Source organism: Oxyura jamaicensis, chromosome 2 (assembly GCF_011077185.1).
Source record: "Oxyura jamaicensis isolate SHBP4307 breed ruddy duck chromosome 2, BPBGC_Ojam_1.0, whole genome shotgun sequence".
NCBI lineage: Eukaryota > Metazoa > Chordata > Aves > Anseriformes > Anatidae > Oxyura > Oxyura jamaicensis.
In genome coordinates, this window is record NC_048894.1 from 63,459,109 (window position 1) to 63,472,810 (window position 13,702).

Consider the following 13,702-nt stretch of genomic DNA (forward strand, 5'->3'; position numbering starts at 1 on the left):
AAAGGAAAGGAAAGGAAAGGAAAGGAAAGGAAAGGAAAGGAAAGGAAAGGAAAGGAAAGGAAAGGAAAGGAAAGGAAAGGAAAGGAAAGGAAAGGAAAGGAAAGGAAAGGAAAGGAAAGGAAAGGAAAGGACAACACCAAGACAATTAATTTCTTCTTTCACTCGCCTTCTTTGAACTGCTTACCTAATGTCTGGATTTATCTCTGAGACTTTAAATCATCTGATGCAAAGGAATGTAACTTTGATTTTTTAGATGAATTAGACCTCCAGCTTTACAGATAAAAATAATGGTTTTAAATACACTTCTTTCTACTACAGTTATTTCAGCTAATCTGTATATTGAAAATGTACAAGTGAAGCATATAAATCTGTGTGCCTTTGAAACCTGCAGTTAAACTCCATATCTGATTTTCATCTGAACTTTAGATCAAATTATTAATCACATTTAATAAAGCTTTTCCTCTCTCAGATACAAAAAATAAATTCCCCAATAGGTCAGGATTTGCTTAGAGGAAAAGTAGGATCTCTTGTACAGAAAATCTTCCTCGTGAGATTATTTCTTATAGCAAGTGAATGGCTGCTGAAGGGATGTTGGAGTAGGTCACTGAATGTGATACTTAGAATCCTAGAATCATAGAACAGAATATCCTGAGCTGGACCCATAATGATCATCGAGTTCAACTCCTGGCTCTACGCAGGTCTACCCAAAAATTCAGAGCATATGACTAAGAGCACAGTCCAAACTCTTCTTAAACTCTGACAGGCTTGGTGCCGTGACCACATCCCTGGGGAGCCAGTTCCAGCACGCGAACACACTCTCAGTGAAGAATCTTTTCCTGATACCCAGCCTGAATGTCCCCTGCTTGACACCATTCCTGTGGGTCCTACCACTGGTCACAAAAGAGAACAGATCAGTGCCTGCCCCTCCACTCCCCTTCACGAGGAAGCTGTAGACTGTGATGAGGTCTCCCCTCAGCCTCCTCTTTTCCAGGCTGAAGAGACCAAGTGACCTCAGCTGCTCCTCCCACGTCTTCTGCTCTAGTTCCTTCACCATCCCCATAGCCGTACTCTGGACACTCCAACAGTTTCACATCCTTTTTGTACTGTGGTGCCCAGAACTGCACACAGTACTTGAGGTGAGGCCGCACCAGCACAGAGTAGATCATGGGATGCTGTCACGCCTTAACGCCTCATGCAAGTATGTGTGGCTGCTGTTATCCTGAAAGCAAAGTACTTTGAGAAGTGAACACAGGGCAGTGATAACCCTGGGGAAACAGTCTCCTGCCCCATCATTCTTGGAAGGCCAAGATGATGCCAAGGCCACTACAATCCAGAAGGCTTTTTAATGAACAAAGGAGAGATCTCCACATGAGAAAGAAATTATAGTCATAGGGCAGAGAATTCCTTGCACTGTTTTTTGTCTCCTATTTATCTCAAAGATATACTGGAAATAAATCTAAGAGTTGTGATTTCTAAAACCTGAGCTGGCTTGAGACAGTCCTATGAACCTCTGTGACGTGTTTTTTTTCCTCACAGGTATTTAAAACAAGAGCTGATCAAGGACTACAGGCCCTTTCGATTATTTAATGGTACAAATGACTTCATTTCCTTACAGAAAAGTGTGTACCCTCCCAGGTCCTGGAGGTCTGTACAAAACTGTACAAAAGCCAACTGACAACAATGTCACAATGCAATTGATTAGTTAGGCAGGTTTGCAAGGATGTTAGGAGCCCACTGACTATGATTAAAGAACCACCAACTTCTCCTTTTAATCTTTGCCAGAATGTGTGTTTACCTTATGGACAAATAAGTACTAACACAGAAGCCTTTTCAGACTTGCAGCAATCTAACATGGGTGCTTTCAAATCCTGTCTCCTGCTGTACATGGGTATGAACAAGACAAAGTTCTTGTTTCCTCTCGCTTGAATGAACAGACTTGAATTTAAGACTCTTCCTGGACCCAGGGATGTTTACCTACCAACTTTTGGATAAAAAGCAGCAGGTTTTTAATCTCTGCTCCATTTTATTTGCTCAGAGCCTTTCAAGCTGCAAGCAGACAGATAGACTTCTTGGAGCTCAGGAGCACTGGCCACCCCTCCAGTGGAAAGTGGAGACAGAGCACTATAAGCAGAGCTGCCTCCAACCCCAAAGGGAAGTAGCTGCAGGATACTAAGTGTCTCCTGCTTTTTGAGGCAACCCTTTTGTGTCTCTCAGGAGCCAAGGCTGATTACCTACAGTGGGATAATATACATGTCCTGGTTTTTGCTGGGATAGAGTTAATCTTCTTCCCAGTAAATGGTATAGTGCTGTTTTCCAGACTTCAGATGAGAACAATGCTGATACCACACTGGTCTTGCAGCTGCTGCAGAGCAGTGCTTGCACAGAGCAAGGAGTTTCAGCTTCAGGAGGAGGGTGGGGGTGCACCAGAACCTGGGAGGGGACACAGCCAGGACAGATGGCACATGCTGACCACAGGGATGTCCCATACCCTATGGTGTCATGCTGAAGAATAAAACAGGGGGGTTGGCTGGAGTGCAGGTGCCACTCCTTGGGGTCTCACTGGGCATCTGTCAGCAGGTGGTGAGCAATTGCATCGTGGCATTGTATGTCACTTGTTCTGTACATTCCTTTATCATTATTATGATTATTATGTTCCCTTCCTTTTCTGTCCTATTAAACTGTCTTTATCTCAGCCTATGAATTTTACCCTTCTTCTGATTCCCTCCCCCATACCACTGGGGAGGGAGGGAGAGAAAATGGCTGTGTGGTGAATGGAACAGTGGGATTTGGGCTTTGCTCTAGACTCCCTTGTTCCATTTCTCTCTGCAGTTGGCAATTGGTGCCTTAAAATTTTCAAGCGTTGAGCTTGTGGCATTTTGTATTAATTTGAGTTTCAGTCATCCAGAAATGATTGGTAGTTGAGTACATGACTGTATAAAATAATTTCATGTTGCATGTGCAATAATAATTTTCTACCACTGTCATTTGCACTAACAAAGGCTTCCCACATCCTTCACTTCAAGTAACTTCTGGTGGTTGAAAGAAAACCAGTTAAGTTAATCACTTTATTTTAAACATTACCTTCTATCTCATTCTCCTGTTCTACAGTCTATTTTTGTTACCATGGAAAGATAAATCCAACAGGACTCTGCTAAATCGTTCATTTGGAACAGATCACATATTTCATTTTCATGGAGTTAGCTTAAAGTATATTAATTAGCTACATGGCCCATCTATGCTCGAGGGTAGAAATGTTCTTGCAGTAATTGATCAAATCCTTGAGCTGATAAAACAAAGAAACAGTGAAAGCTATTGAATCAATTGATGCAGACAGTTTGAAGATTCTTAGGATTATGATCATTTTAGTCAAACAGGATTTGGATTGGTTGTGTATATTCTCTTTACCACATGGTGAGAGTATGGGGTATAAACAGACATACGGAATGGCATTATTTTTATTTTGTTCCTGTGAACAGCCTGTATAATGGAAGCACAGAGCATTCCCAATTAATAAAAAGACAACAGAAATGACACCGTTTTTTCATTTTTCTAAATGCTGGTGTGGATGAATTATTTAGTAATATGTTTAATATATAAACATTTTAATATGTAATCTAATATAGTGAGCAAAAAGCCTATCTGTCTTGCTTTGAGACATGCTCGCAAGTAATGGTTTCTTACATTTTTCTCACATTTCAGCAAATACCAAACCTGCGTAAGACCTAAATCTTCATTCAGTCTGCTTTATTGATTTCAATTAATTTCCTCTTGAAGGCTATTTTTTTGTTTGTTTGTTTTCTGTAAAAGAATAATTTTCTGTAAGGAAGCTGTGGTCACTTCTTTTTATTGTCACAGCAATAGAAGTAGCAGAAGTGCTGATGTGGATGTAAGTCAGAGCAGTTGGGGTAATCTCTGTTCTCATTTAAGATGTCTGCAGCCTCCTCCTGAGAAAAGGATGAACTGGGTGCTTTGGAGCCAAAAGAAACCTGAGGACTAGACCCCAACAGACATGCTATATTCTTGGTAACTTTGGCAGTCTTTTATTAAACCACGGAGTTTCTCAATCTGATGATGCCAGTGAGCTTTATGATTAGCATATGAAATGACAGCTCTGCCCTGAGAAATGTCTGCTGGAACTATTGGTCTTGCCATTGGTGATGGACTGGCCAGATCAAACATTCATTGCTGGTCATTACTGGCACCTCTGAAGAAGTCAACAGAAAGCTTTCCAGAGGAAGGCAGAGAGGAGGAATACTTTAAATATATAATCAACATCTCCTTTTAAATCCCTTGAGATTATTCCTGTCTGCACAATTCTGTGCTTCCTAAACCACCTCCAACACTGAACATCGCAGAACTGTTTTTTCCTCTTTTCACACAAAGTGTGGCCAAGCTGTGTATAAGGCAATCTGATGGTGAAGGAGTCTGTCTTTGTAAATACAGAACTTGTTCCACTGCACAAATGGCCTCAGCTTTGGAGGTTTCCCTCCTTGTAGATTTGCCCAAAAGCAGGTTCTGTGTGGAAGCCACTAGCTGAAATACTCAGATTTCAAACTCACCATTGCTTCTCTGTGTTTTTTTAGAAATGTTATTGGAAATTAAATAGGAAAAGGCTGGTAGACTACATCATCAGTTTTGTATTCAGATCTCTAGTTAGTGAAATGAATTGAAAAATCTTCTAGTTTTACAATCAATCCATTTTCCCTCACTGACAACAGCGTAAAGTATTATCACTATACATTGGAGATGCTCTAGGTCTTCTGCTTTATATACTGGTATTTAAATTACTTTATATCTCAGAATTCACACTATTGATATTATTACTATTACTAGTGTCCAAATAAGGATAAATGATAATCTACTTTTTTTTAATTATTATTTATTTATTTATTTTTTTAATTGTTCATAGGTTTGGGCTCTAGAGAGCTGAGAAAAAGTTGTAACCAATACTTTGGGTTCTCAGGACTTCAGAATCCTCTTTTGTCATTGTTTTTCTAGTAGATGTGCTTTTGGGAGCATCTTTTGACAAAAATGGGTGACAGGTCTCTAGACACTGGAATAATCAAATTTTAAAGTAATTTTCTGACAGATGCATACTTTTTTATTTTCTTAATCCTAGTCCTTGTCTTCTAGAGCTCTTCCTGGGGTTCCATCCAGAACGTGAGCACTCACGTTTCTTCCAGAACAATGGGAAACTTTCCTCAGTAAAGGTAAGGCTTATTTTTGTGGTACATAGTCACAAACACCAAAATGCAAGATCTCTGAATGTTTAAGATCATTGGGAATTTGGAAACAACAACCCCAAAACTGACATCTCAGCCCACTTTGGAAAGCACCACCTCTGTGTTTGAGGCACTGCCTGTGCTTTCTGTAATTCACTGAAAACTACTGTCCGTGCAATGAGGATCTCTGCTTTTCTTCATGAATCAATTGTTTTATATGTTTTCTTCCTAATTACTTTTTGGTTTAATAAACATTAAGCCTTGTCCAATTCTCCGTCAAGCAAATATTTGTTGCAGGGATTTAATCCCTGCAGAGGCCTTGTGGATTGTACATATTGGTAGCAGAAAAAAAGAAATTGGGCTCTGTGGCTGTGACTGTATTTATCAAGCAACAGACCATGAGAAACAGGGTAAAGCAGCACTGAGAGTGGCTACCCCTAGAAAAGCAAACTTCTGAGAAAGGCTGTTGTGCTCTAAACAGAGGAAATTAAATTTGACAAGGAGGGCGGGTGGCAGTGTGTTCAAGTGGAAAGGAAAGAATCTGGGACCAGGAAAAGGTTACACTGTAGGTGCCAGAGCCTTGTCTCACATGAGGTTTCTGCAGGTGTTCCTTAGTACAAAGTTGTTTCAAAGCTGGCAATTATCAATTTGCTGGAATAATCTAAATCAGAAACAACTTTAATTGCATTTATAGGTGTTGGAGAATAACTAGATCGAACAATAGTACATACCTATTTCATAAATCTAGCTTACTACTAAACTGCCTTATACCAGCACAGGAGAATAACAACTACAAGTTCCTGAACTTGTAATAATAAACCTTATCTCCATTCACCAAAACCAAGAACTAATAGTTTTGTTTCAAAAAGCAACATATCATCTGCCTGTAATATACCCTACTACACTCCTTTGTAGAAACCCATGATATATTTTTTATTGTTATATAAAGCATAATACCTGTTTTTGAAATATATTAAATAGGTATGAGTGAGGCAACTATATCATGATTGTTTCTAATGAACAGAGAAGCCTGACTGTCTCTTTCATCATGATAAAACACGAGAAACTTGTCAACATATCTCCAACCAACAAATAGAAGATTAGTATAAAAATGTCAAATCTCTTCTAAACTTGTTGACCACTTACTGACTGCCATTTTTCATTTCTTCATGCAGTATGGGTGAGTGGGATTTTCAAGTTAAAGCCTAAAACAACAATGGAGTATGATTTCCTCATTTTACAGTACCTGTGCCTCGTATGACAGACAGGGAATAAGACAGCAAGAATCACTTGCAATCACAGAGAAAGTGGTAAATTAAAATGCAACACAGGCATTCTCTTTCCTACTGTTGTTTATGACTGACCTGTATTTAGCTTAATTTCCATATCAATCTAGCGACAGAGGATTGAAATTATGAGCAATGATGACCCTAGGTTGGAAGCAGCTAAAACTGAAAACCTATCCAGTAACACAAGGCAGCTTTATGCTTGTTCCTAGACAGAAAGGAACTGTTCAGCTCATGTAAAACTATAGTTTCTATTCTAAAGACCAATGAATGCATTATTTTCTTACACAGTGACACTGAAAGCAGGGGAAATTGTGCAGAAATGAAACAAAATATAAAAACTAGGATTCTACTGGAGATCTAGACCCTGCTTAGAGGAACTTCTCTACAACCAAGCATGGACATATTCAGAAAGATTTCCAGAGTCTCTGAACATACAGCAGGTCTTGTTCCTCATCTCTCAACTATCACTTCCTCTTCTCTTTAATTTTCTCTTCTTAATAGTTTAAAACCTCACCTTTCCTCTTCATCTCATCAGTTTTTCTCAGTATTAAGCCAGACATGCCCAGTTCTTTCCCTCCTTAAACTCTCTTTGTGATAATTGCCTTGTCATGGATCTTTGGTGTGTATATGTATTTCTCTTTCAACCTTTTTTCTTACCACTGATCCAGGCAAACTATGCAATGATGAAAAGCCAAAGAAAGATCTCAGAGTTCATTTGAAGAGTCTGAGATGACTCAGTTTCCTATTGTACTGTAATGGGAAGCTGACCTAAAATTTAAGACCTCATTTACAAAGTACATTATTTATTTATGTTTTTCTGAACAGAAGAAGATGAAGATGAAAGGTCAACAGACTGAACACTGAGCGGTTTCAATGTACAAACCTCAAGGAACACTTTGAGGACATAGCAACTCAGAGGTATGAAACATCAATTCAGAAGTTCAGTTTCTGCCCCCCTGCAGTTTTGGTGTCAGCCAAAACTGGTGTTCTTCCCCAAATGACAAGAATTGAAAATAAACCTTTGTAGGGTTTTTTGAATTATGCTACATCCAAAGAGCTCAGACAGGACTGGATAAGGTACGAGACTTTACTAAGATCTTGATATTATAGCCTACTTTGGCTCTGTCTGGATCTGGCTGTCATATAGTAGTTATTTCAGGAACACCATTTCTTCATGCCTGTTCTACATTGTTACTTGATGACTCAAGCTGTGGATTGTTCCAGACCCCGTGGACAGAACACAAGACTGCAGGCATTTCCCTGCTTTACCTAGAGGTTGTGGATATAGTTTCATGGTCATGTTAACCCATCTAAAGCATTGATGTCAGACACCCAGGCTGCTCCCTACCCTCCTATATATGTTTCTGCAGATCATTTTGTGATCTAATCATCATTACTACCATGTCAGAAGTCTGTCCTTAAGTGGGATTAAGATGCTGGAACTGTACCTGGTGAGCGCCATTATTCATATAGCTGTTTTCTTTTGGTGCTCTGTCTGCTGGAACAATCACTCATTTCTCTTATCCCCAAGCCAAGAACACATGCAGTCTCCAGAATAGGGTTTCTTTCCTGCTCTGAATCCTAGTCTAGATGAGATGATAACTGCTCAAAGCTTTCAGAGATCATCCAGAGAATGTCCCACAGACTGTTCTCTCTGTGGTTTTGCTTACATTCAAAATCCTTTCAGTTTATCTCCCTGAATTTTAGTGCCCTTGTTCAGTCTTTGTACTTATTTACGCTCTATCTTGTTCTTCCTAATAACTGTACTTGATAACAAGAGAGAAGACTTACAAAGGGAATGACCATCATATCACACAGAAGAGGATGACTGCGTATAATTGCAGAAGTAATGTTAGTTCAGACCTGCTGAGGTACCGGTTTTATGTTACTGCTCACAAAACCTCATGTACTACCCATTCTTGTTTGAGTACTGCTAATTCAGACATTCAGACTGTGGTCTTGAACTCTAATTGGGAAAAAAAAAATCACAATTTTTTTTTTTTTCTCTTTCATTTCTAGTCAGGAAACTGCTTTTTGCTGTCCCTAGAAGATCCCCAACATAATGCTTCCCTTTTTACAGTAAACTGTCTTTTACCAGTACTGTGGTTAAGGGTCAGCATTCATGCCTGTTGTTCAGACATAACCTTCAAGGTCTCAAAGTCACTGACCTCTACCTGTTTTTTGTTTGTTTGTTTGTTTGTTTTTTTAAACAATGAACTCAAGTTGCTTTAAGTACGTGTGAGGTGTTTATTTTACTTACACAATTTAAACAGTGGGTAATCTCTTAATTCTTGAAGATAGTACATTCAAGTGAAGATTTTAAAAATCTGCTAAATGCTTTGTTATTCTGGCACATTTTGATTAACTATTAAATACAAAACAAGTACAGCTTTCCAGCATTTCTTTCTGCATGAACAACAGAGTAACATTAGAAGTTGAACATAATTGATTGCTATCTCTAGCTAGCACCTTCCTGTATGTGGGCTGAGAAAACTCTTAACTGTTCTTGGGCAAACAGTAACAACCAAGGCTCTTTTATTCACATTGATTATGTATGTTGTATGCTATGGATGCATGAAATGGCAATGAAGAAGGCGGAAACAACAAAAATTGGAGATTATAAGGTAAAATTTAAGCATTTATTTCTATAAATAGCAAAAAATATAATCCATTTCTGTGTAACTTAAACTGGTGGCATCTGGACCTTAATGATGCTGTTTATAATAAGAAATTATTGTGCCTACTTGAGTAAGTTTGAAATATTAACAACATACAGTGGAAAGTTATTTTGTGTCAGGAGCAGATAGTCATCTTTTTAAAGTTTTTCTCTAAAGCATTTCTTACAGCAAAGTTGATGGAAAAGCAAATTCATTGTGCCTGTCTCAAGAACATTAGTTAAGCACATAATTTTAAACATATGACTTTTCCTAAGAACATGCATTTTAAAAGATATTGAACAGAATGCTTTATATCAGTTTTTGACACAGCACTTCAGCAGCCTTCTAAAGATGCTTTGAGCGATGCTTTATAAAGAAGAAGTTTTTCTGAAATTATTCTTCAGTTACAAACAATTACTAGGAAAAATGTGATCCTAATACTGGAAATGCACTTGTAATCACAAAAAGTTTTTTTTTTTTTTTTTTTTTCACTCACTGTTATGGATGAGTGCAACAGAATTAAGAATTTCCAATTAAAGCCACATTTCTGATTTTAACTCATGAAGAAGCAAAGAGAGGGCACATTAACTTTCTAAGAAACCATTTTTTAGCTGTTACTTCATTTTTTTAAACTCTTTGTAAGGTAAGGAAAGATTCCATTAGCAAAATATGCTTGTAACCTGCATGCTATCCCTGCATACTTTCGTACAAAGAGAAATATGTGTGCAAGACATATCCAAATAGAAATGCAGATGTCAACAAGTGCCTACAGGCTTATATCCTTGGAAAAAAATAATAATCCTATATTAATTTGTAGCTTTTCATTATTTTTCATAATAGACTAGTGCAGGTGAAATTCTGTAACAAAAAGACTTGGAGCTGAAGCAAGAAGAAATTGTTTTTTAATCTGCAGATCTGTATTTTCACTGTGCTCTGTGAATCCAAAAACTGAAACTGCTGCTGCCTTATGGTTGCCTTGCAGTCACCCAGCAAGATGCTAAAAAGATGGCTTGGGTGTCTTCAGAAATTATGCACAAATTATACGTGCAACCTCTTTGCATTTCTGTATTTTTCCTACCTTCAATTTTAGCTTTATAACATAGGTGCAAATTAAACGTGTAGAATTTACAGTCAACATCTTGACTATGTCAAAAGGCTTGATAGAGTCAAAAAATTGCAAAAATATCCTGGCATGCAGTTTAGTAAATTAAAATCTCATTCATTATTATATATAATATGGTTTTAACACCAAGAAACACTGATTATTGTTGTCATATACAGCTTGACAACTATTATAAGGTTGTATATACACAGGATAAAATGATTTCAAACACAATTCACTAAAATGTCACTTCATCAATCTGTGACATTCTGTAGTTAATAATAAAAGAAGCAAAAAAGAAAGCATGTCTATTTTAAAAGTTCACAATTTAAATTTTCAGTAACCTTCAAAAGAGGTGCTTAGGAGGATGCCTAATAGCAGCTTGACCCAGCAGAACCACTCCTCCAACGAGACACTGCTGGATGCCTCAGAGAGGTTCCACTCTGTTCTCATAATCCTGTACAGCATTGACCTGGCTGGCGGCACTCTTGGGGTCATTGTGATATCCCACCAGTTGTTTCAAAGGAAGTCACAATCTGTGATGACCATTATCATCATCAACCTCCTGGTGATGCACACCTTCCTGCTACTCAGCATTCCCTTTGGCCTCAGCTATTACTTTTTACAGGAATGGAAATTTGGGACATTCACCTGCAGGCTAGTGAGTGCCATTATCTACTTCCACATGTACACTACTTTCACGTTTTACATTGCTATCACAGTAATATGTCTCTTCCGACTTGAGTTTAAGAAGTACTACACTAGAGCGTGGGTGATTTCTGTCTGGCTGCTGGGAGCATTGGTGATTACACCTGTTTTTCTCTCTTACTATGGCACCTCTAGAACATACCTGTCCTCCCAGTGCTTTCACTTCCAGCAGGAGTTACAAGAAATACCCATGGTGATAGTAAACTACTGCTTGGTTGGAATTTTGGTGGCTGTTTGTGCTGTGCTCACTGTCTTCCAGCTATCTGTGATCTATAGACTGGTTGTGAAATACTGGCCTGACATCAACTCCCATGTGGAATTCAGGGCTCAGGCAAAGAGTTTCTTCTTTATCTTGGTAACGTTAGTGCTCTTTATGCCTCATCATGTATTCAGAGTACATTACATCCAAAACCGCCACCTGGATAAAGATCATAAACTTCTCCCATACAATGAAATTTTTGTAGCTTTAACAACAATGTGTTGCTTGGATATGTTGTTCTTCATAGCAGGAATAGCCCACTGAACTCTGAACGACCAGGAAATCCAGCCACTCTGTGTCAATACTGGCTCTTGGCCGAACTAAACTTGTGTCAGGACTTTGCTGTGCCACGGAGACTGCTGAGTTTTCAGCAAGGCTATATAGGATTGTCATAGTCTTTGGCTTTTACAGACTAAGAAGATCCATCTTTCCGAAACCACTGGTTTTTATCTTTTTTTCTTGAAGACAGACATACAACCCTTACTTTCGTATTTGACCTAAATGTCACGTCATGAAGCTTCATTAAGATTTTCTTCAGTCTAACCATTTTCTCTCCCTAACCATTAGAACACAAGTACCCATCCCTTCCTCTTTTTTCCACAGACTGTCTCAATAACTACAACCCACTGTGGCTAACAAGTTTTCACTGTGAAAGTCTAACAATTTATTCTGTCAGTTGTGATACTGATGGGGAGAGGTAAGAAGGAAATTCCTTTACAACCTTTTTGTACAAGTGATTTTAGATAAGGATATAAGCTATATTAGAAATGCATTCAGGGCATGAAACAGTACATGAGTGAAATGTTTTAGTGGAATATTCTAGCATAATCTTCTTTTGTTCATATATACAAAGCGTATATTAAATTAAATGAAAACATTTAACATTCTCATAACTTCAACTTTACTTGACTCACTTCAAAAACACAAGCAGCTCCCTGAACTGAGGTAATTACACCGTCAAAGTGAGTGAGAGCTGAACAGGTCACAAGTTTCAAAACTTCTGTCTTATGTCACTCTCCCACCAGGTCTGGATCGGTGGCTGTTACCCCTTAAGTCCATTGCAGCCAAAGCAATCCAAGTTATCATTGTGCCTTGTCCATAACTGGAGCTGGAATTCAGGACTGAGGGGTCTGGTCCTTCATGGAAGGATCAGCTGCTCTCTAGGAGAGAGAAATATTTTAACAGCCTTCAAAAACCATTTGAGCAGAAAATGTCTTTGATGGCTGGTCACTTTCAGTTGCCTGTTGATTTATTATCAGATGCCATATTTTTTCCATTTATAGATGTAACAAAGCAAAACTAGAATAAACTAACTGAACTGTGTTTAATCAGTTCAACATATGCTTGTGCATGTGTATATAAACTTTTGCAGGAGTGTATATTTTTTCCATTAGATGGATTATATTCTTTGTGAACTTTGAAAGTAGAATGAAATAACTGGGTCTTGCTCCCTCAGGAACCACCTCCGTTCTGGGAATCTCCATTTTCACTATGTAAAAATTATTTTCACGCATGCTGTTTGTTCTGCTCAGTATAGAAGGTTTCCACTCTTCTGGCTAAGGCCTCACTGTCATCTGCTGCATCACAACAGCTTGAGGCCAGCTTTCTCCCATTCCAAACTCCCAGGGCTCACACAAGTGCATACTTTCTCCTTCGTAACCCCATGAGTTACCAAAATTTGCATAATTTGTAGTCAGGCAGTCTTTGCTATAGAAGTGCTATGATGCCCAGATTCAGACAGGTCAAAAGTTGATTTGTGAGGGTTGAAAAACTACACCTATCAAGGAATGCTAGTGATGCCTCAGACTGATGGTCTTTTTTTGAACAAAAAGCATACACTGACTTTGCCAATGCTGAACAAACATTCTTGCCTTTAATCATTTCCATAAATACTTTGTCCAAAATTCTGAATGGTTCCAGAATTCCTTCTGCTGCTTTTAAAAAGTGAAAGTCCAGGGGACCATCAGCAATACCTGAAGCCTTCCAAATATCCTGACCTTCCCCTAGTGTTACCAGATCCACTTCTGCTCTTACAATACAGTCTTTTCAGTTGATGATTTTCCAAGACAGAAATTAGAGGTACAATAAAATACAATAAAACAGAGATACAGCGCAATAGATCAGATTCTAAAAAAAGGTGAATAGTTCCCAAAACAGCAGCTTTTTGATATTCTTCTCCAGGCAGTATGCTGCATATGTACCTGATAAGACAGCCAGGAACCCTCACAGCGAAAAAGCTTAAACAAAACTTTGGCCCTTCAGAAGGATTTGGAGGGAAAAGAGGCAAGAGACAGGGCCTGCAAAGAAGCTATTTGTATTTCTGCCACCAGAAAGAGTTTAAGTTGAATCTACCAAAGTCTTTAGAAAAACTGGCAAAGCCCTAAGTGAGGCAACAATTACCTTGTTCCCCCTTCTGATTACTGACTCCTGTAGCTAAATAAAAAATATTTTGCTTGAAGAAGTAA

At 38.5% G+C, this 13,702-nt stretch overlaps 1 protein-coding gene across 4 annotated transcripts; it reads left to right on the plus strand.

Annotated features, from left to right (window-relative positions):
- The first annotated feature begins 6,944 nt into the window (after positions 1–6,944).
- Positions 6,945–12,565, plus strand: LOC118162812 (probable G-protein coupled receptor 141). Of its 4 annotated transcripts, XR_004748646.1 has the most exons (4): positions 6,945–7,588; positions 7,882–7,962; positions 9,030–9,811; positions 10,611–12,565. XR_004748646.1 is itself a non-coding variant. In XM_035319238.1 (2 exons), exon 2 carries the CDS (start codon positions 10,638–10,640, stop codon positions 11,499–11,501), a length of 864 nt encoding a protein of 287 aa, XP_035175129.1. In that variant the 5' UTR covers positions 8,979–9,811; positions 10,611–10,637; the 3' UTR covers positions 11,502–12,565. The 4 variants fall into 4 exon arrangements, 2 of the variants coding, with proteins under 2 accessions (XP_035175129.1, XP_035175130.1); XR_004748645.1 differs by having other exon boundaries at positions 6,945–7,962; XM_035319238.1 differs by lacking the exons at positions 6,945–7,588; positions 7,882–7,962 and having other exon boundaries at positions 8,979–9,811.
- Positions 12,566–13,702: the final 1,137 nt, after the last annotated feature.

Coding starts and splice junctions, on each gene's coding strand:
- LOC118162812 (XM_035319238.1), top strand. CDS start 10,638: ATGCCTAATAGCAGCTTGACCCAGCAGAACCACTCCTCCAACGAGACA.